Source organism: Onychomys torridus, chromosome 7 (genome assembly GCF_903995425.1).
Source record: "Onychomys torridus chromosome 7, mOncTor1.1, whole genome shotgun sequence".
Classification (NCBI taxonomy): domain Eukaryota; kingdom Metazoa; phylum Chordata; class Mammalia; order Rodentia; family Cricetidae; genus Onychomys; species Onychomys torridus.
The window spans coordinates 88,929,601-88,955,917 of NC_050449.1; the positions used below are offsets into that span (position 1 = coordinate 88,929,601).

The window sequence follows — 26,317 nt, forward strand, 5'->3', positions numbered from 1 at the left end:
TTCTAGCTGCAGGGGGGGGTGGGAGTCCTTTGCACACGGCTCCCTTCCCTCCCACTAGAATGGTTACATCTGTAGCCATTAAGACCCCGTGAAACAAGAGCTCCTGTCCAGGTGTCTCAAATACCAACCAAGTACTTCATCCTACCCCACATCCACTCCAGTGCCAGCCGGTTCCACCCAGAAGCCACTGTCTTCTTCTATACCTGAGTACCTGAGTGTGGGCAGCTGTTAGCAATACTTGCCAATGGGTTTGGTAAGAAATATCCTTTCACGGGCTAGAGAGATGGCTCAGAGGTTAAGAGCACTGACTGATCTTCCAGAGGTCCTGAGTCCAATTCCCAGCACCCACATGGTGGCTCACAACCATCTGTAATGAGATCTGGTGCCCTCTTCTGTATACATAATAAATAAATAAATCTTTAAAAAAAATAAAAAAAGAAAGAAATATCCTTTCACATAACCTGCTTACAGAACTCTAGATGATTCTGCCCTAAACAGATATAGACAAGCCCATTGTGTGTCTTTGTGATGCTGTCTTCTCCAGCACCTTCCCAGAAGCCTTGGGTGGGAAGGGACAGAGCTCCAAGTCTCTCGCAAGGAGAGGCTTTACTCACGTTCTGGTGTGACCTGTGAGCTGGCCGGCGCCTTCTCTCTAACCAGGCAGAGATCGTATGTGAGCAGTTCTTGTGTCCACTTCTTCGGTGCTAACATCTCAGAACTCCTTACCTCCAAGTCTGAGAACTAAAGACTAAGCTCTGGTCTTAGATGACAAATTTATGGCTCCAGGTGCCCAAGTCAGAACTTATAACTTTGCGCTGAGGCTGGTGGCCTGGCCCTCAGCAGCCCAGCCACCGGGAAGAGCACTCGAGTATTCCAGCTCCAATCCTCAGGGTCAGGACACAGCCTTCAAGGCCTGGAAACTGTTTCTAAAATGCAAGTCCGTCTTGTCACTTCTAACAACAGGTAAAATCTAGACCATGCATGGACAATGCTCCAGGCATTAGGTATAGCTCCTCCTGGCATCCAAACACTTCTTTCTGTGAGCTTCTAGGCAGGAAAAAACACCTAGCGTCTGCCTTTGCCCCCACCCCTCTCTCTGGGCCACAAATAAATGCTCCAACTCAGCAGCAAAACCACTGGGTAGTCTTCAGTTTGCAACAATGCTCTGGGCAAGCCTGCAGCCTCAACAGCAGGTGCAGACTCAAGAACACATTTGTTAAGTATGTCCTCACGGTGTGCTCTGAACACTCAAGGGTGGGGTCACTTTCATTTTACAGATAACTGTACCTCTCCGTTAAGCAATTTACCCAGGATTGCTAAGCAACCTAATGTAAATAGAATTCAAGGCAATTCTCTTATTCTTGTTCAGAATGGAAGGTGACAAACGCCATTTGAATCCTCATCTGAATCTGAGCCAGCCCGCTCGGCAGCTCCCCTCAGCAGTCCTGCTACACTTGGCTCTTGTAGAAGGTGAACCAGTCGCTCTCACCTCATCTCCACACACCTGAAGAAGGAAACTACCACGAATTCTAGTAGAGCCTTTGGATAGGATGAAGCACACATATGCCAGTTTGCAGAAGCTGGCTGCTCCAAGACACAGGACAAGCCTGAAAGCCCATGTGTTCATTTGTAGCCAAAATAAAACCGTCAACTCTCAGGCCCAAATAGAAACAGTCTGGAATGCTTTTTTAAAATAAGTATCCCCAAGGCAGAGGCAGGTGGATCTCTGTGAGTTCGAGGCCAGCTTGGTCTCCAAAGCAAGTTCCAGGAAAGGCGAAAAGCTACACAGAGAAACCCTGTCTTGAAAAACCAAAAAGTATCCCCATGTTCTTTTAGTTAGGAATACTGCATACTAGTTCAAAATACGATTGGGCCGAATAACTGACCGTCAAAACCCCATCTCATATATTGTCAGGTTAAATGTTTGACTCAGTCACAAATGTGCAAAGCTGACTGCTTCGTCCCTCTGGTCCAGTGACTCAAATGGTCAGAGTGAACAGAGTGTGGGCAGAGGAGGCTGTTGGAATATACAGAAACACAGTATGCAAGGTAGTGAAGTCACAGGCAACTGCTGCATATCCGAAGTGCTGAAGACAAACCAGGCAGATGCCAGTTGATTCTTGACTCCCTTCATTCCTAAAGCCAACTCCTCACCCACAGGACACAGACCCAGCTCCTATTCATTTTACCTCTCAACCAAACACCACTTCCTCAAAAGCTCGAGGGCCATCTGGAATGGTCTAGTCCCGAGCACCACCTCTAGCCCCCTGCACAGGCCCGCCCTGAGTATAACCACACTCACTCTTAGGCTCTGTCATGTTCCCATTAAAGACTCCAGTAGGTTGTCCTTCCAGTCAGTATGCTTCAGATTAAGCAGGCACTCCTAAATTCAGCAGATGAAGAAAAAAACCACCAGAAAAGTAGAGGTCAGCTGAAGCCATGTCAGGGCGAGGGGGGTGGAGGTGGGGGGCTGAGTCCAAAACTGAACCAGGAAAGGAGCCAGTAGGATTTAGGGACTTAGATCTCTATGTCCCTTCAAAATCCACCTCACTTGGGATGACATCTTTCTTGCTATGTGTTACAAATCTGTTCTGCCTTAAACTTTTTTGTTATTTTTCAAGACAGGTTTTGTCTGTATAACAGCTCTGACTGTCCTGGAATTCACTCTGTAGACCAGACTGGCCTTGAACTCACAGAGATGATGTGATGCTGCCTCCTGAATGCTGGGATTACCACCAAAGGCTTGGCTTTACATCCACTCACAGTAGAATTGTGAAACAGCTCCTTCCCAGGGCAGCATGCCCACCTCCAAAGCGCAGAAGCCCATCCAGCTGCAAGACCACCCAATTCCTTCAGCTTTGCCAAACAGCCAACCTGAGCCAGCTGGCTTCTGTCCTACCAGGCAGGCCTGGCTTGCAGACCATAGAAAACTTCTAACTGTGGCTCTGCACCCACCACTTTAAAACTGTTCTTCAAACAGAAATAAATGGGTGCTGCAAGCCCCAGGAAAATGTAATGGAATTCAGCCACTATGACAAAAGCTACTCCTTGGAAAAGTCAAGGACTTCTCCAAAGGTCAAGCCACGGCTTAAGAAGTCTTGGTGATATTTTGGCTTTTGTGTATTAGCTGGTTCCTGGGCAATTTTCTTGTGTGCTTCCAAGAACTCCTCTAACAGTGTAATTATCTAAAATGCCTATCAAGCATCCAAGGCCAAACAAAACCACATCTGTCTCCTAGGTAAGCAGACAGCTTTATTTCTTGTGCAATTTAGGGTGAGACCCTCTTTTCTTATACACCCTTACTAGCAGACCCCTAACTTCTCACCTAACCACTTCTAGGAATGTAGACCGAGCACATAGACCCCTTTTTGATATACTAACCACTCATTAGCACTCAGCTGACCTCCTCTTTTACCATTCCCAGTTTGGGTTGTAAAAGAAAACCTGACGGTCAGTGCCTGAGGAAAACTCAGTAAGAATTCAAGCCTGGTGACCTTGCTCTGCCTGAGGACTGAGGATTGCTGTTATTGCTGTTGCTTGGGTTTATAACTGGATTCCTGTGAGACTTGGGGGGGGGGGGGGGGTTAGAGAATATGGAGAACTGGGAGGTAGGAGAAAAATAAAATGTATGGACAAAGGAGTTTCATGTACATAGATTCATTTCCTTTCATCAAAGATTAAATTATCAGCTGGTTGTAGATTCTTCCTGGACCCCCACTGTCCCTGATTAATGGGGACGGGGCAGGGTTGGAAAGATGGCTCAGTGGTTGGGAGCACTGATTGCTTTCAGAGGACCCAGGTCCACATGGCAGCTTATAACTGTCTGTAACTCCAGTTCCAGGGGACCTGACACACATGGCAAAACACCAGTGCACATAAAATAAAAAATAAAATAAATAAATGAGGGGCTAGAGAGATGGCTCAGCAGTGAAGAGCACCCAACTGATCTCCCAGAGGGCCTAGGTTTAATTTCAAGTACCCACATGGCTGCTCACAACTGTCTGGTAACTCCAGTTCCAGGGGATGAATGCCTTCTTCTGGGCTCCACATTCACCAGGCACCATGCATGTACATCATGCTTTCAGACAACACATTGGAGACATTTTTCTGGGGACAGAGAGAAGGGAGCTCCAGTTGGTCCTAGCAAGAGTCAGCTATGAGTACAGGGACAGTCCAGGGCACCAGCCAAGATATGAAATAAGAATCCATCATGTCTTCTGAGCTTTGAACAGTTGAAGTTTTTGTATTTCACAAGTTATACTTTTATTAGCGTCCATATTCTGCTAAATAAAAGCAGTAACAAGACATTAAAAAAAACTATACAATTTATGTCTTGAGAATTTAATTTCAATCAAAAAACGAAACAAAACAAAAAAACTTGGTGTACATATACCTAACTTAAAAATGTTGTTTCATCCATGGTCTAAGATACATGAATGTGGAAGACTTGATTTCCATCACTCAAAATCACCCCGTTAGTATTTTAAAATGTTTTACAACAGAAAGCTTGTCCTCCCAATAAAAAAAGATCCAATCTCATTCAGCATGTAAAAAATAATTTAAAGCATGCACACGCGCACACTCACACATACACAGAATCAAAGCTGATACTTTCAGGTCCACTTTTATTTCCCTCCTCACATACAGAACTTCTCACACATTTCTTGCAGCTAAAGTCACTTGATGTTGGCAAGGTACCATTTTATCCCTAAAACTTGGTTGGCATCCAAATATGACAGTTACCAGTGTTAAATCCATAAAATATTTACAGAGCACAGCACATTAAGCTTTAGACGTTTGGCAATTACACACAGAAGACGAGACCCCCACTCTGCATGTTTGGAATTGGGAGCTCACTGGTCCCTATCTGGCGACCGTGCACTGGTTCAAAGGGCAGCAGAGGCAGCAGGCAGTTACTTCAGAGGACACTGAACACTATGGTCTGGAAGCACGTTACGATGTCATCCCAGTGTGTACCACACCACCTCCTCCAAGGTGGCCTCATACTCCTAGAATGGCAGGTCCAGCTGACACAAAACCGAGGCAGCACAACATCTATTCTGTGGCGATGTGCTACTCCTAGGGGCGCACTGTGACTTTGAACACAACTCGTCCCAAAAACTTGTCCCGTTCATCCTTGTTCTTTAGGTTTTGTGATCCATCAATTTTGCACTCAACTGTCGCTTCTTTCTTGGTGGCACTAGAGTCAAAGATGACCTGGACGGCAACTAGGGGCTGTCGGTACCCGACCTGGCAAATGGAGGAACAGACGTTAGATCAGAGTCTGCAGTACACTCACCCACACTCAGGAGCCCAGTTGCAACTTTTTTTTGGAAACAAGGTCTCAATTTGTAGTCCAGGCTGATCTTTCATTTTCAAGCCTCCTGCCTCAGGATTACAGACATGCTCCTACCCTGTCTTGTTTACTTTGTAAAATTAAGTCTATGGATTTAGCCTATGATTTTATGTTCTTTACCTTCCTTCTCACCACGGCTCCGCCCTCAGCAAGCTCTGAGGGCATCCTGTGGGTGATCCGCCAGTTGACTTATCCTGATGCCCTGATCCCTGGCAATTCCCCATTTCCTTCCCAGGTGTTCAATGTTTCCACTCCCCTGCAGTGTAGGCGTATTTTAAAGCTACAGCATTGTTGTATTCTGATCCCAACATATTGATTAATACATTCCACTTACAAATATACTTTTATGAGATTCTAACTGTTCCATATATGCTGAAAGATGATGTATATTTGCTATGGGCTCAATTATACATTACCATACTTGACAAATGTTCATAAACTCAGCCATTCTGATAATTTCAGTTATGCACACCCTTTCTATGGCATAATTGGGATATGTACAACACTCCTTGTGATCACTCTGGCTAGTACATAGGAACAAGCCTACTGATGACTGACTGGTTCAACAAGAACAACAAATGCTAGAGTTTTCCAGAAAAGCTGGTGCACAAACTCAAGAGTTTATATTCCCCCCCACATTCTTATTGACGAACAAAAGAAGTGTGACTCTACAATGGGGAAGCCTAGCTGACCATCTTAAGAGATTGTGGTCAGCACACAATAATGGACTCAGTCAGTCAATAATGACCTTTCCTATATGACTTCGAGAAGAATACATTCACTCTTTCCCAAAAAAATACACAAATAAATTTAATCAATGAAAAAACTGATTCCAAAACCAAAAAATTTCAAATTCCAAAAACAAAAAACTGCACCATACATACAAACTCCAATCAAGCCCCTTCCCCCCAATCCCAGACTCATTCTGAATCATACAGAAGCATGAAACGGAGGAGCTGAGGAACTGTTCCAGATGCCCCGGCATGGCCTCTCCCAAGGAAGATGCCTACAAAGGTGCCATGCTTGCACGTCAGCCCATAATGCACACGTGAAAAAATGCTGTACAGATGGGTTAAGAAACGTATTAAAATCTGGTAACATGCTTTCAGAAAACATATTATTCTAGCCATTGAGTTGGGAATCATTTCAAAATAACTTTTAAAATATGACAAAACTCTTTTTTGTATACATATATTTCAAAATCTTGTCCTGCTGTGTTTAGATAATGAGTTTTTATTTTTACACCTGACCTGTGAAGAGGACCTACCAACTTCCCGAACAAAAGAGGAAGTACCGCTCTAAAAACAACCACCCTTTAGTCTGGATACATCTCTGCTGTGCTGTCCGTCAGTGGGCATCTCCACTAGCCCTCCACCACTGTTAAACCCGACAGACAGTGTGGACGATGAACAACATGCATGTGCACCTACCACAGACAGGCTACCTCAGAACATGCAGTTTCCCAAGGGACGACTCTAAATACTTACGTGCCGCTTTTTCCCATAATATGGAAAATATTTTAAGTCTATATTTCCAAAGTCAGGATAAGTTGATATATTTGCTATGGTTTCATCCTAGAGTTGAAAAAAGAAATCCTTTTTAGGTCACAGTAAAGGTTTTAAAAATTATTGTCAGCAGTTATGACAAAATTAAAGAAAACAACACATCAACCACATTAATTACAAGTGTGTTTGAGAACTGCCTGTGTCGGCTGTTGAGACAGGTCTCACTTGGTAGCCCAGCTTTGCCTTAAAGCTGTGGCAATCTGCCCACATCAGCCTCCCAAGTGCTAAGATTTCAGGCATGTACTATACCACACCTGGCTGCTCATCTTGACTGTAAATATTACATAATGAAATGCTTCAACATAAACTACCCTGGTCCTTCTTAAACTTCCTGACCCACCCTAGAGTCTCTTCTTGGTGATAGCGAGCTCTGCTGCCTACAAACTCCTCTTCACCCTCTATGTGGGCAAAGCCAGCTCCTTGGCCACGGGCAGCAGAAGTGCTCCAGTACAGTGGGGTGAGGTTTTCCTAATGAGTGAACATAATGGCAGCCCCAAGCTAACAACCAGGAGAGCAGCACTCAGACCATAAGTGGAGGCTACAGTTCAGAACCATTAACAACTGTAATCAGGATAAACCACAACGCAACCAACAGAAAGAGCATTCAGTGTCCATGAATAAAGAGAGAAAAGCACCAAGTTCTACATAAGTCAATCACTAAGTGTCTGTGCATACACATCCCATTCATGGCGCCCAAGTGAATCCCTAGCAGAGACAAACATGAACTCCAACAAACCAGCCCCAAGCTGACAAGCATCACTCAACACCCGGGCTTCCGATGTGGATGAACTTCTTAAGACTTCTGAGTGGTGCTGAGCACATCTGCAGGCCAGTCTGTGTGTGGTATCTACTTCTTGACTTTGTGACCCAGACGCACGTGTGAAGGCACTGTACGCTGATGACACCCTGCCTTCTGCTGGTGTGCTGTAGGTGTTTTGTTTTGTTTTTCCAGACAGATACTGGCTACGTAGTCCAGGTTAGATTATAGCATTTATCATCATAGAGCAAAACAAACAGCAAAAAGGGACAAGAAAACCCAAGTCCTAATCATCTAGATAAAATGATATGAAAACCAGGAGATAATGACTAAGAAACGATGGCCACATTTAAGATGACCACCACTCTAAAAGGTGTGTTCCTAATCAGGGGTGTTCAAGGCAAGTGCTGCTCACTACACTGTGTGCTCAGAACAATAGGTATAAGTGGGTCAATCCCTAGCGCTGAAAACTTACAACCTTGTATTTTAGGGTGGTCGGTGGTGGCACGCACCTTTAATCCCAGCACTTGAGAGGCAGGGGCAGGTGGATCTCTGTGAGTTCAAGGTCAACCTGGACCACAGAGTTCCAGGGCAGCCAGAGCTGTTACATAGAGACCCTATCTCAAAAAACCAAGAATTACATTTTACATGAAGAAAAAGTCACACACTCATGGGTGTGCTTCCGTGTTAAGATATTAGTTTTCACCGAACCTATTTTACTTTGAACATGACACTAATGTGACTTACAAGCAATCGTATGTGTTCATGTTAAGAGCTCAGAAGTATATGGTAACTAGATTTTTACAAGAATTTATCAGGAAGAGTTCAGCTACTGGGCAGATGAGATAAAGCTCCGAGGACAAATCTGCCCACTGCCATAGCGGACAGCCTGAGTTTGATCTCCAGGACTCATACAGTAAAGAAAAGGAATTTTCCTCCAATTTCACACATGTGCTTGTACAAGTGCACACATACACACACATATATACATAAACATCGAATAACAAACTCTTCAGCTAACATGTGACATGCATATAGTTTTATTTTAAATCAACTCCCTTTTTGAGAAAGGGTCTGACTGTCCTGGAACTCACTATGTAGCCTTAAACTCAGAGATCCACCTTCCTCAACTTCCCAAGTGCTAGGATTAAAGGGGTGCACCACCACACCAGGCTTACCTTCACCCCAGAGTTAGGGTTTTTGTCTTGTTTCATTAAATTTGGGGGCACAGGGTTTCACTAGGTAGCCTTAGCAGGCCTGGAACTCACTATGTAGACCAGGGTGGCCTCAAACTCAGAGATTTGCCTGCCTTGGTCTTCCAAGTGCTTGGTAGTAAAGGTGTGTGTCACCATGCCCTGCTTAAGGGAGGATCTTACCATGTATCTCAGGCTAGCTTCACATTCTTAATTCTCCTGTCTCATCGTCCTGAGAGCAGACATTACAGGTATGTGACACCAGGCCCAGTTAAGCTTCTAGTTTTCTAAGTTCCTTGGAGAACTGAGTGTGGCATGTAACCTGCACACCCACCTAAGAGGAGCTACAGACTTTGTTCATTCACCCTGCATGGCTGACACTCTCAACTAGCAAAGGCAGCTCCATGGCAACAGCTCAGTGAGACCTGGACAGTAGCAGCACCTGGACCCAGGAACACAAGTCCCGGACTCTCCCCAAAAACTAAGAGTCAGAACTATAGGAATGGGGAACCAACAAGCCCAAGAGATTCTGTGGCATGATGACATTTGCAGAGCAAAGTCTCTGCCCAAGTAAGAAATTCATCTCTGACTTAAGAAATGCTGTTTTTTCCTCAACTTTAAAACTGAGGTTCAATGCAACATCTTAGGTAGCTAGTTCTCCATAAACTGGGGATGAATGCCAGTACCTGGCACACTGACAAATTCAGAGCTCAACTGAGCTTCTTTAGACCTTTTTGGCCCATTGTCTACACATATGTCTTAGTTGTATTTGCAGCATGGAAAGAAAGCAAGTTAGGAGAGGAGGAAAAAGGGACAGAGAAGAAAACGAATGTCTCCTCTACCTTAAGGAAAAGGAGTAGATTGCATTAATTCCCGGTGACACTGATAATAAGCACACCAATTTTAAAACTTGAAAGAAAAAAATCCTGATACAGGATGGGACTGCTGGTGGTGTAATGCCAACTTCATTACCAAACTAGAAAAACATACATCCTAGGATTGATGAAATGCAGTGTATGCAAAACAAACAAATAGAAACTGCCCTTTTTAATGGTGTATTAGCTAACATGGGATCACCCTAAAAAGCCTGGTGATACCCACTTTTAAGTATTTAAAAAACATCAAAGTGCTGGTGTGGTGGTGGCACACACCTTTAAGCACTCAGGAGGCAGAGGCAGGCAGATCTGTGAGTCTGAGGTAAGTCTGGTCTATAGAGTGAGTTCCAGGACAGCCAGGGCTGTTACAGAGAAACCCTGTCTTGAAGGAAAAAAAAAAAGGACCACCATGAAAGCTTTAGTGACTTAAATACTAACCTTGGTCTCACATGCTATCCGTGGTAAACCCTCTGGCATCAATTCGATTATCTAAGATTAAGAAACATGGAGGAGTCAGTCAGTGCAGATAAATGCAACAGTTGCTGGGAATCAGGGAACAGCAGCTAAGATTAACATTACTCTGCAGATTCATCTCAGTCATACTAACCTGTGTTTTTCAACATAAAAACAAAGCTTCCAATATAGTGAAGTACTGTACTGAAGCAATTCAGTCATGTACTTTGCCACATTTAAAACAACAAACCCTTAAGTTACAGGGACAGAGTATAACAAACTATTCTGCTTACTTGTTTTGAAAAAAGAGCTTGCTCATAGCCTAGGCTAGCCTTGAGCATACTCTGTCTCCACCTCCCAAATGCTGGGATGACAGGTACAAACCACTACAATCACATACAATAAAATATTCATTATGGGGTTGGGAATTTAGCTCAGTGGTAGAGCATTTGCCTGGCAAGCACAAGGCCCTGGGTTCGGTCCTCAGCTCAAAGAAAAAAAAAAAAAAATCATTATGAAATATGTTCGCAGCTATCCTGTCCCCTAAAGGCACATATTGAGAAGCATCCCAACTTATGTCCCCCACAGTAGGTTTTTGTGGTGCTAGGATGAAAGCCAGGGCCTGGACCATACTAGGTAAACACTAAAACTGAGCTGTAACCCCAGCTTTTGGATTTGCAGTCACCCATCTACTTAGAAATTCGCTTTCTTCATTTCTTTGTGTGTGTGTGTCCAAGGGCATAGAGGTGGAAGACCAAGGACAAACTGCATGATTTGGTTTTCTTCCTCCACCATGTGGGTAATGGAGAGTCAGGCTCAGTTCAGGATGCGGCTAGTGCCTTCACCACCAGCCCTATCTTCTAAGGTTTTACTGTTGTTGTTCCGCATTCTGAATTCAAATGCAGTTCTGTGCAAAGGTTTGCAAGCTACAAAGAGATGTCCAAAAGTCAAGCTGCTGAAGCCTATAGAACAGCATGGATAGCAGCAGCTCGTCTCCACTTCTAACAGCCCTGAAAGCAACTCATGAGAAAAACCACAGCAGCTGGATCTGACCCACCCTGTGAGCCTGCAAAGCCCGTCTGTAAAGCAAGCATGGCCTCTGATTCCCATCATGCAAAGGCCATTTCTAAGAAAAGAAACTCAGAGGGTGGTCCTCTGAACAGGAAGTAGCTTTCCAGCAATACAGCAGACACAGTGGGGGCAGATGTAGCAGGCCAGTGTTACTGAAGACATCCTCATTAAAATGAATGTATTAACTCACCGTACAGCACAGATCAAGTCCCACATTCCTTCTGGCTTACTGTTTTGGCCTTACTTCTTAGTTATGTCTTGTTAAACATCCCACTAGCCTTGGCTATAACTACAGCATTGTATTGTGCTCTTTAGTATGAGGGTTTATTTATATTCCCACTATTTAATTATATGCACTACTATATGCTTTAGTACTATTTAGGGAACTGCATAAAATCCACAATTAAACTATACAAACCTTTTGCCATATGCATTAACTTTCCCCCAAGCATTAACTAGCACTGCTGGCATTTTAAGTTAGTTACCTCAATGAGATGACACTCAATAAGGCATCAACTCAGGCAAAACAGTCTGAAAAGCAGCTATCAGCTTAGCTGCTGCACCACATGTACATGACTGTTAGAAATGAGGAACAGAGGGAAAGTAAGTACGTACTCTGTTCATTTTCACAAGAATACAAGGTCGTCCTTTGGAATAGCCAAAATCAGCATCATTCACACCACTACATTCTTGAAGCAAGGAAACTGGAAACTGACATGCTTGATAATCTGGACCAGTCTGTTTAAAAAGTGTTCCATTAGGACAGTCTGTGAGATTCTTCTGTTCTTCTACAGAGTATGCTAGAAAGGAAACGTGTGTGCCAGATTAGCCAAGAAAAGATACCAAACATTATCAGAAACAAGTCAAACTATTCCCCAAATGAATATTTTTCAAAGACAACAACAGCAATGTGAATTACCAGGTAACAACAGCCAGTGCCCTAAGCTTCCCACTTCCCAGAGTGCCCAGGCTGGCTTACAGACAGCTGTTTCACTTCTGTCTGGCACCAGCACCAGCTACAGAACCATCAGAAAATGCTGTATGTGCCCGACCTCAGCAACAATGGCAAGCATGTGCAAAGGTATGGGTGCTGCCCCTGGGGCTTCCAGTCTAGTGGTGGAAACAGTATCATTTCATCACTGCGGGGCTGTGGAAAGAAGCAGCACTAACAGTTTAAGGCAGGGGACCCACTGACCTGAAAGCAGAGGAATGTGTGAAAGAAGGAGACAGGCAGGATATAGAAAGACAGAAGCTGGACCATGTAAATTTTGTAAAAACTGTGAAGAACTGAGGCAGAAGGGTTGCCAAAGGAACCACAATGTGCCAGGCAGCAATGTCACACACCTTTAATCCCAGCACTCGGGAGGTAGAGTCAGGCGGATCTCTGTGAGTCTGAGGCCAGCCTGGGCTACAGAGTGAGATCCAGGACAGGCTCCAAAGCTACACAGAGAATGCCTGTCTCAAAATAAAAACAACAAAACAAAACAAAAACAAAGTAGCAGGATGCTCCATTAAAAGATTTTATACCAGGCAGTGGTCATAAATGATGACATCTATGTTAGTATTTATGCTATGCAGAGAGAACCATGCAGAAAAGAATAGTGACCTAGAACGTGAAACAGACTCCTAATGTAACAAAGGTAAGACGCCAGCTGAGCATGGTGACGACAGAGGTAACTAGTAAACCAAAGAAGTAACGTGTGTAGAAACCAGAAAGGAGGAAACGGGAGAAATACACTGTTGTAGAATATTACTTTAAGGTGTGTTACTTTTGTTTAACTCTGTGAACCTGTTACTTTGCCTGTGTAACACACCCGATGGTCTAACCACCGAGCCATCTCTCCAGCCCCCACTGAGGAATTCTCTTAACTACTAATTGATGTAGAAGGGCCCAGTCCTCTGTGGGCAGTGCCATCCCTGAGCAGGTGCACCAGGGCTGTATAAAAAAGGTATCTGAGCAAGACAGCAGGCAGCTCTCCACGGTCTCCCCTCCAGCCAGCTCTGTGCTGACCAGCTTCCCTCGATGACGAACCCTAAGCTGGTCTCCCTGACTTGGTTTGGTGGTGGTGTTTATCGGAGCAGCAAGCAAACTGTAACACAAGAGAAACTGTCTTTGAGAGGAACGGTGGAGACAACTCCTGGCTTCACACATGGTAAACATGTCATCTGCCTCTGAGCTACACCCAACTACACGTACCTGGTTAAAAGCAAAGAATGAGTGGGATTATTGGAGGCAGCTCTTACCCTCTTCACTCCACCCCCATCTCTCCAGAGCGTCGACTGAGGCAAAGGTGCTTTTAGACTGCTTGTCAAGCAGACTTCCATTTCTATACAAAATTAAATGAGGAGCTGGGAGGTATGAGCGCATCATGGGAACACGGACAGTTACCAGTTTCGGAGTAGCCAGAGTCCCAACACCTGAGGAAAACTTGAAATAAAAATGATACTAAAGCCGGGTGGTGGCGGCGCATGCCTTTAATCCTAGCAGTTGGGAGGCAGAGGTAGGCAGATCTCTGGGAGTTCGAGGCCTGCCTGGGCTAGAGAATGTGTTTCAGGGCAGGCTCCAAAGCTACACAGAGAAATCCTGTCTCAAAACTGACCCCCTCCCCAAAAAAAGGTAATAAAGAAAAAGTTAATTTCAACAAAATAAAACTTTCAATTTAGAATCTATCAGGAGGGGGAAAAAAAACCTTTATTTTTAAACCAGGTATTTGTCTTTTAGACATGAAAAGGAAATTCCTAAGAATCAACAATGCCAGGTGAATATTTGAAAACAAAACCAGTGTAGGTGAGATGGCTCAGCAGATAAAGCAGCTTCGCCAGCCTGATGCCCTGAACCCAATCCCAGAACCTATGTAAGGAAAACCCTGCTCCTACAAGACGTCCTTTGGTCGACAAACATATGCACTATACTCCCATTTTTTTTTTTTTTAAAGCAATAAAACTCCAAAATAAAAACAAAACTCCAAGGGGATTAAATGGTACAATCAGCTCTGGCGAGTTTTTTAAATATAAACAAAAATGAGAGAAACATAAGACCCAACGCAGAGCGGTCCTGGAGACCCGCAAACAGCTGAGTAAGAAATACTTCAAGGATGCACTGAAAAGCCTCATCACTTTCCAGCAAAATGGTTTTGAGAATGAAATCCAAAAAAGCACTTTAATTTTAGAGCCTTACTGAAATAAAGAAATTTAAATGCAAGCTGGGGATGACTAGGGCCTGTAAGCTCAGCACTCGGAAGCTAAGGCAAGAGGGCCTAAGTTCAAGGCCAGTTTGGGCTAGATTCTACCTTAGAAAAGAAAAATTGTACTAATAAGGAAACAGAAAACGGCTAGAGAGATGGCTCAGCACTCACTGGCTGCTTGCTCTTCCATTCCAGAGGTCCTGAGTTCAATTCCCAGCAACCACATAGTGGCTCACAACCATCTGTAATGAGATCTGGTGCCCTCTTCTGGCCTGCAGGCACAACTTTGCATACATAATCAATCAATCAATCAATCAATCTTAAAACAGCTTCCACTCTTCCATTCTCTGGTTTCAAAAGCCATCCTGGGGACTCTTCAAACATGAGTTCAATCCATGTATAATCTCTTCTTAAATCTCCCATCTTGGTCAGTTATAGGAGCCAAGGACAAACAACTGGTCTCTAAGGACCTTCAAAACCCAGTCCTCCTTTAAGCCCCAATGTCCATCTCCAACTACTTCCTGGCTTGCTGTATCCAGCCTTCTCCCTCTGATGAACCTTCTCTGGCTCCCTCATCTTTAAGGGGTTAGCATCACCTAGGCATCTCAGATCAGCCTTCAAAAACTCACAGCCCAGCTAGGTGTTGGGGCTCACCTTTAATTCCAGCACTCCAGAGGCAGAAGCAGGCAGATCTCTAAATGTGAGCCTAACCTAGTCCTGAGAGTTAGTTCCAGGACAGCCAGGGCTACCAGAGAAACCCTGTCTTGAAAAGCCAAACCTCCCCCCTGTCCCCCCAAAAAAATTAATAATAAAAATTCAATGAAGTAGTTGACAAGGAGAATTCAATAGAGCATACCTAGTCTTCTGAGACAGAAGGAGGGACTAGAGCCAAAGCAGCACGTGTACAGGTGTCCTCACATGAAGAGGTGCAAGTACAGGTATTTACTAGTAACGGAGGAACTGTAAGAACACTGGCCTGAGTACTTCTACTATCTCTTCTTCTTTGGAGACTGGCTTTCATGTAGCCTAAGGTGGCCTTGAGTTTACTATTTAACTGAGGATGATGTTAACCTTCTGATCCTCCTGCCTCCACCAACCAACAGAGCTTAGAAAGAAGTATCCTGTCAAATGTAATGGTGAAGTGGGGTGGAAGCCTGCAGGCCAGGCGAGCACTGACAGCTACAGTCCCAGCCTGGTCTTCCTTCTATCGTTCACAGGAAGATACTCTGTTGTATGAAGAAGGTAAGTTATAGGGGAAGGAAAAAGATCAGAGGCCTGAGTAAAGGCTAGCAGCAATCACAGCTTTAGAGTCAGAGAAAGACAATGGGTCACCAGGCAGTCAAGCATGCCACCTGAGGGTGGTAGGGCTAATCCAGAAATTATGTGGTTTTATCCAGAGCACAGCTCCATCACAAGTAATTGGCAGACTTTGGCAGTGCACTCCTTTACAAGCACTCGGGAGGCAGAGGCAGACAGATCTCTGTGAGTTTGAGGCCAGCCTCATCTACAGAACGAGTTCTAGGACAGCCAGAGCTACACAAAGAAACCCTGTCTCAAATAAGCAAACAAACAAACACTAGATGAGGAAGAATGCTATCGGAAAGAGGCTGAGATTAGTGAAACCATCACTGAGAACCACTAGCACAGGTACTGGCAGAAAGCCACAGTGGTGTGGGAAAGCTGCTCAGTGACCGGCAACTGAGGAACAAGCGTACTGTATCACAGCTGAGGGGACAAGGTGATCACGTGAATCCAAGCTTTAACTACTTATTCATTTGATTCTTGTTATATTCACATGAATTTGGTTAAGCCAGCCAGAAGAAGGAAGATGTAGACTATAATGCTTACTAAAGAGCATCACATACTAGTGACTCTTTAACAAACTTAAGACGAAAACATTAGAATCTGACACGGGTACTATCCCAGATACAAAAGAGTCCCATAGTGGGTGTGTTGGGCAGTGGAGGCACCATGCTCCATCTCCAGCACCACAGAGGCACTGCTGTACAGGACACAGATTTGGCTTTATTCTTACAACTATCAGTGAGTTTACTTGCGGATCTTCCCAGCTGTCTGTGTTTGAAAGGGGGAGAATAAGATCAGAAGACAGACTAAAGGTGCTGCTTCTCAAGGCAGTTGTGTGGCTCTGGGCTGGGCACCAACTCTAAGCTCTCCCTCTTCTAGGACAACACACTTACGCTTTAGGAACCTCTTCAGGTCTCCGGTGAACTTTTCAAAGGTAGGTGGCTCAGACATGCTGTATGTATATTCCAAGGCAGTCAGTGGTTTTGGGAAAACCATAAGTCCTAAAGGAGACAGGGAGGGTTAACAGTAGTAAGAAATGTTCCTCTTTCCTTGGGGCCAGGTGTCAACAGACAGGTTACAAATGTTACCATTATCAACAACTCTCTATCTGGATCCAATTATGAAAGACATCTAAAAGAACTCAAGTCTTTAAAACTAGTTGGACAAATTAATTAGAAACAGTCCCTAAATTTTATTATTTTCAGTTAATTATAACCATCACTCCTTCCTTTAAAACATGATATGATGTTTTGCCAGATCTGTGTGCCTTTAATCCTAGCACTTGGGAGGCAGAGGCAGGTGGATCTCTGTCAGTTCAAGGCTAGCCTGGTCTACAGAGCTAGTTTCAACGAAAAACAAAACAAACTCCAAACAAAACAAAACAAACCCACAAGTGCTGTATGCATGTGTTTGTGCGTGGGTGAGGTGAGTATGCACACGTGCATACCAGAGGACAACATCAGGTGTCCTACTCTATCAGTTTCTACCTTATCCTTGACCTGGGGTCTCTGTGAATCTGGAGCTGACAGTTTTTCTGCTAAGCTGGCTGGTCAGCAAGCCCATGGCCTGCCTTCCTGCATTTACCCTCCTCACTGGAGTTACTGGTACAAGTGGCAATGCCTAGCTTTTACTGAATGTTAGGAATCTGAACTCAGGGCCTCCCGTTCACATAGCAAGTTCTCTTACCACTGAGCTATCTCTCAGGCTCTTACTTTGAAGTTTCTAAACTCAGGTTTCTATCAAATACTGTTTTAGGTTTTTTTGTATGCTTGCTGCTACAGGTAAACAAGAAGCATCTGAGCATACCAGAATACTAAGAATGTAATATAAGCCACCAGCAGGTGCACACCTGCTCCGTCTAAGCATTTTAGCATTCAAAATACAACCCTGAAAACACATCAAAGACAGCCTACTCTTTTCAGTTACAGAGTTTCCATTTAGAACCCTGTAGTAAATATTCTTCCTTCAATAAGCATTGCTCCAGCACTCAAATATGTTTGTTATATGTCAAATTTGGGTCACAGTCAGTAACAATTTCACATCAGAAGTTGATACCCATGCATTAATAGAGCAAAGAAAAGGCAAACATACTTGTCTATAAAGAATAATATGGCTTCCAACTTTATTTTTTTATTTTTTTAAAGATTTATTTATTTATTATGTATACAGAAGAGAGTGTCAGATCTCATTACAGATGGTTGTGAGCCACCATGTGGTTGCTGGGGCTTGAACTCAGGACCTCTGGAAGAACAGTTGGTGCTCTTAACCTCTGAGCCATCTCTCCAGCCTGGCTTCCAACTTTAATGTAAACATTTCTCATACCTAATTTGTACTAAATACATATATGTACTTATATATTTACTTATTTATACTGTAAAACTACAATACAACTGATAATATTATAGAACTCAGTTTTGAACACACTTTACTGTTTAAATGGTTTATACAATTACAAACAGCTTAGCATTTTCTGAAGTAGATCAGACTATGGTTGATAATAACCAAGTCATACAACTTAGATGGCAAGAAAATGAAATTTAAATTAGTGTAAGCAGAGGGCAAAAAAGCATATTAGGTGGAAACAAGAGAAACTAGAACAACAAAAAGTGGCCGGGAAGTTGGTATGGAGTGTTCCGTAGCCTCAGCATGAGTCTGAGCTGACACTCTGGCTGGGAAGGAAGGCTGTCCTGCTCAGCAGCATCCTTGGCTTCTACTAGCAACTACCACTCCAGCTCCACTAGCCAACAGGGACTCTAGACATTGCCAAGGGGTGCCTGGAAGACACATCCAAATTAGAGAGCAGCTTCCCACTTTGCCCACCCGCTGGGCCTCATTCTCTTTGCTAGCCAAAGACTCCTCCCCTGAACAGGTACGGTCTAAACAATGTGTTTATCTGGGAATCTTGTGCAAAGCTTTTCCTCTGGAAACGTCATCAAGACCAGGTCCTCACTAGCCTCTCTTACTTTTTTTTTTTTTTAAAGATTTATTTACTTAATATGTATACAGTATTCTTCCTGCATCCCTGCAGGCCAGAAGAGGGCACGAGATCTCATTACAAGTGGGTGCTGGGAATTGAACTCAGGACCTCTGGAAGAGCAGTCGGTTTTCCAGTAAGTCTCTGCTGGAAAAGGCCAGGACCAGGCTAGAGGCTAGGGCTGTAACTTGGGGCTAGAGCACTTACTTAGCCTTTGCCGTGGGGTGGGGTGGGAGTGGTAATGGATACACAGTTCAGTTTCCAGTATTGCCAAACAAACACTGTCAGTCCCTTGAGGCCAGGGGCCCTGTCCCACCCCTGAGGCAGAACTAGCATTCAAACACTGTTTCAAAAGAATACAATCAGGTGAAGAAAACGTAGTTTAGAGCCTGTTGGTGGTGGCGCACGCCTATAATCCCAGCACTTGGGAAGCAGAGCCAGGAGGATCTCTGTGAGTAAGAAGATAGCCTGGGCTACAGAGAGAGATCCAGGACAGGCACCAAAACTACAGAGAAACCCTGTCTCGAAAAACTGAAAGAAAAAAAAAGAAAGAAAAAAGAAAATGTAGTTTATATAACCAACACTTCAGGTAAGTCTATTTTTTAGTAAAACAGATTTTTAAATGACAACAGAGAAGTAGGCATATAAAGAACACACTGATTTTATTCTCTAGTGATGTAACCTTTTTACCACTTTCATACAAGCAATTAAAACCACAAGGCATCTATTTTATAAGACTAATAGTATAACTAAAGCCAGAGCCAAAATAAGTGCTTCATATGAAACTCACTGAAGGCAACATGAAAGTGCTATACAGTATTCATGAAACCATACCAACTTTTCATAACGATTCCATCATTCATTTCTGCTTATTCTTGTCAAAGGATTCAAAACTTACCAGTAAGTGAAACCAGCAGGTAAGTATGAAAGAAATCGTTCACATTCCCGAACTCTTAAGGTTTAACTTCTAGATGCTGTGATTTTTAAAAGCTATGATAATGTCAACACCCTTACCTGGACTAGGAATCTGGTCTCGGTATTTCGGAATCTCATCATCCAGAGTCTGGAGCATGGCCCACATTGTGAATGTGAAGAGTGCAGCCAAGAACCCATAAAAAACTAAGTAGAAGAGCAAGATTAGACCTGCAGGAGAGATGAACACAAGTGAGACGTAGAGATATACACAGGGACTCACACTGGGCTATAAGGGGCAAACCAACTGTTCATTGCAAGGCTATGAACCCATGCTTTGCCATGCATGCAGCCAAGTATCCTCAGATTGAGGGTACGGAAGTTGCCTAAGCAAGAGGAGTTGTGGCAAGCAGCTGCCCCGGGCCCCAGGAGCCCTCCTCTCATCTTGTCCTTCCTGCAAAGTTCCCACTACTCATACGCTGGTTCAAGTTAGAACTTTGCCGGGTGGCAGTGGCATACATCTTTAATTCCAGCACTAGGGAAACAAAGGCAGGCAGATCTTTGTGAGTTCAAGGCCAGCCTGATCTACAAAGCAAGTTCTAGGACAGCCAGGGCTACACAGGAAAACCTGTCTGAAAAAACCAGACCAAACAAACAAAAAGCTTTAGAAGTCCAGCACACAGGGGAGTGTTTCCCAAGAAGAATTTCATGCCCTCAAAACTAAGATGACTTTAGGTGGGATAGCCTCCCCTGACATACTTAAAGGTTTCTTTAAGTGGCAAGTTTAAAAAAAAAAAAAAAATCCTCCTCTATTCCTGTATTTCAGATACTTTATATATGTTAAAGTTGTTAGGGTTTTGTTTTGGTGGGGGTTTTTTTGCTTTTTTTTTTTTTAAGCTTTTTTGAGACAAAGTCTTGATATGCAGCCTTGACTAGCTCGGAACTTGCTATGAAGTTTGGTATGAACTCAAAGACGTACCTGTTGAGTGCTGGGATTAAAGGCATATGCTACCACATCTGGCTTTTCGTTTATGTTTTAAAGGGTAAGTTGACTTAGAGAAAAACCAAGACATGTGCAGAGAAGGAAAAAAATCATGAAGATGAAATTCAGTGAAGTTTGGAAAACATTGGTTAAGTAGAAGGCTCATGCAGACATGCACAGAGAAGAGAAGAGCAGAAGCAAGCTCTGGGCTCCAGGGGCACAGCTCTGCAGCTACACTGAAAGCGCCCTATGACAGACACATTTCAACACCCAAACTTAATCCCACCCCTCCAACTGGAAAACACTTAAGTCTATCTCAAGCCAATGATTTGTTTTGGGAACACCAAAAAATAACCAGTATTTTCCCCCCTCACTTACATTCCATGTTCTAACATTAGAAATAACTATCCTCAAAATTATATATCAGATTTCTATTTCAATGTTTTTAAAAATGATGGGGGGATGCTAAGGAAAAACTAAACAACATTCAACTCCACTGAGTTGACATCTTACCAGTTTTACTTTACTCCCATCTTAATATTTGCCAAAGTCCCTTCCTAGTAGAGACATGGCAGGGATTCCTAAGGGACTCCCACAGGAACAAATTCAAAGGGCTTATAAATGTCCATAAGAATGAAAATTTGAACATTCTTATCCATCCCCACCCCACAAGTTGATACACAACTTTCTTCGATTCTCAAAGAACAAGATCCCAAAACAGATTATGCCCAAAGCTAGATAAACTTTCTCAATTGCAGGCCTTGCAAGAACTCACTTCAAAGGGAGACAGTCTAACCAATTCCATGTTACTTTCGACTAGCATCCTACCCTTCCTCCCAGTTACCAGGAGATAGAGTTGAGGAGACAGAAGGAAGACAGACAGATATCACCTTCCGGCAGCATCGCTTCCCACCACCCACTTCGGTCCTGCTGCAGAAAAAGAAAAAAGAAAAAGAAAAACAAAACAAACAAACAAAACAAAAATCTCATGGGGTGAGTCACATGCTACAGTGGAAAAGAAACAGCCCCCGCTATCAGAAGAGGTAACAGAGTGAGGCATTCAGCTCCAGGTGCACAGGAAATGATAAAACCAGAGTCAAGCAGCACGCAGCCTAAGGAGTACACACACTGACAGAACACAGAAAGACTGCGGCCAGGAAAGCTCAGAGGTCAACATGGAAGAAAGTGCTTAAGAATCACCTCAAAATGTTCTCACATTTTCCAACTTGAAATTTCCAGGAAAACCAGTATAAATGAAACTTATGAATATGAACAAACTATCCAAAGAATCATTACACAATAAAAAGTGTTAAAATTTCACATAAGGGCCAGGCGGTGGTGGTGTGTGCGCCCCTTTAATCCTAGCACTTGAGAGACAGAGAGGCAGGAGGATCTGTGAGTTCAAGGCCAGCCTGGTCTACAAATCAAGTTCCAGGACAGCCAGGGCTACACAGAGAAACCCTATCTAGAAAAACAAACAAACAAACAAAAAACAAAACAAAACCCCAAAACAACAAACAACAAAAATAAAGCAAAACAAAAAACAATCCACACAGCATCACCAAAATAACCAAAAGACACTGACATGAACTTAAAAATTCTGAAGAAATGGGGCTAGAGAGACAGCTCAGCAGCAGTTAAGAGCACTTGTTGATCCTGTAAAGGATCCAGGTTCAAATCACAACCCCTACATTGGTGGTTCACATCCACCCTTAACTCCAGTTCCAGAAAGTGTAATGCCTCTTCTGCCCTTGAAGGGTATCAGGCAAGCCTGTGAAGCACTTGCGTGCATGCAGGCAAAACACACATGAGAGAAAAAAGAAAGAAAAAACAAACAAAACCCTGAAGAAATATTGTAGCCAACCGGGCATGGTAAGTCACAGCTGTGATCTCAGCACAAGGGAGGCTGCAGTGGGAGGCTAGTCACAGAATGGAGGCCAGCCTGGACTACAAAGTGAGTTCTAGGACAACCAAGGTTACATAGCAGAACCCTGCCAGAAAGAAAGAGAAGGGAAGGGGTCCCGTTTATTACTGAACAGCATTCTCCGCAAAAGCCACCCTTACTGTACAGCAAGCAGTCCCCACCAACTTGACCTTCTGCTCCAGGACCTCTGCCAGCATGGACGACAACTAGAAAGCCTTCCCTCTTCAGGGGCACGGCTGACCTCCTCCTGCTTTCCTTTCCTTTTCTCCCATCATACTGGGGTCTGAGCCCAGGGCCTCCAAGATACTTGGCCGGTACTTCACTACCAGCCCAGACTTTAATGCATCTTCTTGAGAAGGCCAGCTTTCAAACTGCACCTCCCTAATTTCTGATGAAGAGGCACTGTTAGGACAGAGCTCCAGCTGGAGCCAGTGAGCCACTGTTAACAAGGGTCTTGCTAGTTTGACCCCACTCTAATCTAGTTCTCAACTTCCACTCCCACCTCCTACCCCCCAAAAGAAGTTAACAGTGGTATCTAGCTCAGTATTCAGTCTACAGAAAGGAAAACTCAGAAAGTCGAGGTGTTTTCACATTCCCATTCACTCTTGTGTGCATGTGGGACAGCTGTGGCAGGCAGGACAATTCCCAGGTCCTCTTCTCCAGCATGTGGGCCTCAGGTTCCAACTCAAGAGAGTTGATAAAAGAAACATGTTTGGAATGGAACTGCAATGAGGTTTCACAGCAAACTCGAGGTTAAGTTTAACTTAATCAACTTCATCTACTCAAAAAAGAAAAAAAAAGAAAAAAGAAAAGGCTTACTTGAGGTCTGGTTCATGTGTTATCTATACAACTAAGAAGCAAGAAATCTGGCCAAGGTTTATTCTGTCTCACTAAAGAAACCAGTCCCAGGGGTTGGAGAGATGGCTCAGTGGTCAAGAGCACTGCCTGCTCTTCCAGGGGTCCTGAGTTCAACTCCCAGCAACCACATGGTGGCTCACTACCGTCTCTAGTGGGATCTGATACCATCTTCTGGCATAAAGTTGTACATGCAGATAAAGCACTCATATACATAAATAATAAAATCTTAAAAAGAAAGAAAGAAACAAGTCCCATCCTGCCCTACCACTCTGGTTCAGCTCTAACTGTAAAATGCAGTCCTGCCACCAAGTGAATACAGGCCTTAGATGCTCCACCAGAATGCCTCCACAGCAGGAGGCTGGGGCCCAGCAATATCTTGGAAATAATTTGCTCCTCAGCCCTCAGCTTCCATTCCTCGCTAGAAAACCCCAATAGAACTCAGGAGAGCTGTATTTGGGATTCTGAGTCATAAAGCAAGCACACAGGTCCAGAAGGGATGCAGGGTTTCTACAGGTCCTGGGGTCAGGGCAAGCCTGCAGCACATCTGTTCCAAGCCCCGGGGACCCACCAAGATACAGCTTTGTGTGTACTAGGGTCTCATCTTTTAGTGAGGCTTGACTGAATCCTAGGCTGCTCAAGGAACTCAATTTACAACCCCTTCTTTCTTCCCTGGAAGTCAACAGAGTTCAATGTCCGGAAACCGTTGGGTCCTTGGGTGGCCTTTCAGGTAACCAGCCCTCATCTTGAAGCCAGGGATCTAACTTAATTTCTTCACCAGCATAACAAAGACTATGACCCAGAAAATCCCAGGGTTTTAAAGATCATGTCAGAAACCTAGGATGAAGACCAAGTTCTTCAACATACACCACCAGCTTCATCAAAACCTGGATAGGCACTGCCAGTGTTGGAGGGCTGGGCAAAAGTACAGCAGTGAAGTGGAGGTCAGCCTGGGCTACAGTGGGAGGCACTGGCTCAGAAAGACAAAACCCAGACAGAAGCAGCCCTGAGCACACACCCTCAGCATTGAGCCTTAGGATTTGGTTCACTACTCTGCAAATTTTCTAGTTACCCACAGGAACCTGACATGAAAGACAGCTCAGATGATTCTGTGGCCTGAAACTTTTACCTGATAAATAACCACTCTGTTTATAGTTTTAATTGTTTTAAGGTAGCAGCAAGCATTCTTTAAAAAAAAAAAAAAATGGGGCTGGAGAGGTGGCTCAGAGGTTAAGAGCACCGACTGCTCTTCCAGAGGTCCTGAGTTCAATTCCCAGCACCCACATGGTGGCTCACAACAATCTGTAATGAGATCTGGCGCCCTCTTCTGTATACACAATTAATTAATTAATAAAAAGGAATTCTATGCGTCACACTAGTGTGTCTGAATTTTAATCTTCATTCTGTACCCTCTGTTCCCTTCCCCACTCCCCATTCTTCTCTTTCACTTATTTTATTGTAATGCTGCGATGCTGACTGATCTTGTGAGGCTTTGTGCAAGTTGTTAAGAGTTTAAACAACAACAACAAATTAGGAAAAAAGAAAAAAAGTAAAAGTAAAACTAGAGTGTTACTAGTATATGGTTTGCCACCAACATTCAAATGTACTATATAGTTCAACTGTTTCTAGTTATGTCCAGATTTATGCAACTCTACCACAAAACATTTCAGAATATTTTAAACAAGATCTATATCTCCTACCCACTCATACTTATCTTCATTCTTTGTCTTCTACCTCACCAGGTTCCTGCAATCACAATTTTTTTAACCTATTTTCTAAAAATGTCACATAGACAGAAATGACTTCTTTCAAGGTTCTTTTATATCTAAAAATGTATGAGCATTTCAGCCCTTTCTGTGGCTGAAACTGTATTGATATACATTTCACTGACCTTTGAGCTACCATTACAAACTATGCTAGAATATTCCCCAAATACTCTTAGGTATTTATCTCTATATTGAACCGCTGGGTCTCATGTACTTCTAAGCTTAGCGAGGTCCCTGCCCCCGCTGTAGTGGATCAGACCAAGGGCCTCGGGGTGCTGGTAAACACTCTATAGCTGAGCTAGACCTTCAGTCCTGTTTAGCATTTTGATTTACTGATTTGCAGTGCTGGGGACCGATGTCAGGGCCTTGTGCATGCTTGGTTACATGATACCCTGACTCAAGTTAAAAGAGACAGTGTTAGAGCTAGGAACCTCCAGGACTTTGTGTGGGTTCAAATTCTGCAGTCCTGTTCTTGCTTTAGATAGATAGATAGATGACAGATAGTCCCACAATCATGAATAAAGACTCAATGTACCTTTGCCAGATGTCCAGAAATTGAGTGTTAACAAGGACAGCAAGTATTTTTCAAACACAACCAGGGTGCCTAAGATACACAGAACTTCGTAGTCAAAAAACACATTCTTCAAATCTAAGAGCATTTGCCCACAAATTAGCCATGAACTAAATGAAAAAAAGTGGGCTAGAGGTGTAGCTCAGTGATAAACTCCTGCTCAGCAGGTATGAGGCCCTGGTGCTCAATCACTGGTATTTCTTGTACCTCCAGTAAACTATTTTTTAAATTTTTAATTAAAAAACAAAGCAAGTACAGTAGTAGCACATGTCTGTAATCCCAGCACTTAAGAAGCTGAGGCAGGAGGATCAGGAGTTCAAGGCCATCCTTGGCTACATAGTCTGAGGCCAATGAAGGCTACATAAGATCCTGTTTCAAAAAAGAAAAATAAACCAGGCATGGTGAAGCATACCTTTGATCCCAGCACTCAGGAGGCAGAGGCAGAGGCAGGCGGATCTCTGTGAGTTCAAGGCAGCCTGGTCTACAGAGCTAGTCCAGGACAGCCAGGGCTGTTACACAGAGAAGCCCTGTCTCAAGAACCCGAAAGTTGCTCTCTGTTCTGTTGTCTCTCCC

General features: G+C 43.7%; 1 protein-coding gene across 4 annotated transcripts in view; it reads right to left on the bottom strand.

Annotated features, from left to right (window-relative positions):
* Positions 1-4,608: 4,608 nt before the first annotated feature.
* Positions 4,609-26,317, bottom strand: part of Atp1b3 (ATPase Na+/K+ transporting subunit beta 3) — a 32,509-nt gene continuing 10,800 nt past the window's right edge. The window contains exons 2-8 of one of the 4 annotated variants that reach the window (XM_036191816.1): positions 21,457-21,555; positions 19,749-19,877; positions 16,654-16,761; positions 11,886-12,070; positions 10,185-10,235; positions 6,844-6,930; positions 4,609-5,250 (exon numbers count right to left, since the gene is read on the bottom strand). In XM_036191816.1, coding sequence (XP_036047709.1) covers positions 5,080-5,250; positions 6,844-6,930; positions 10,185-10,235; positions 11,886-12,070; positions 16,654-16,761; positions 19,749-19,815 — 669 coding nt within the window. In that variant the 5' untranslated portion in view covers positions 19,816-19,877; positions 21,457-21,555 and the 3' untranslated portion in view covers positions 4,609-5,079. Of the gene's footprint in view, positions 5,251-6,843; positions 6,931-10,184; positions 10,236-11,885; positions 12,071-16,653; positions 16,762-19,748; positions 19,878-21,403; positions 21,423-21,456; positions 21,559-26,317 lie in introns of those variants that run through there. The other 3 variants (XM_036191817.1, XM_036191818.1, XM_036191815.1) reach the window with 3 other exon arrangements.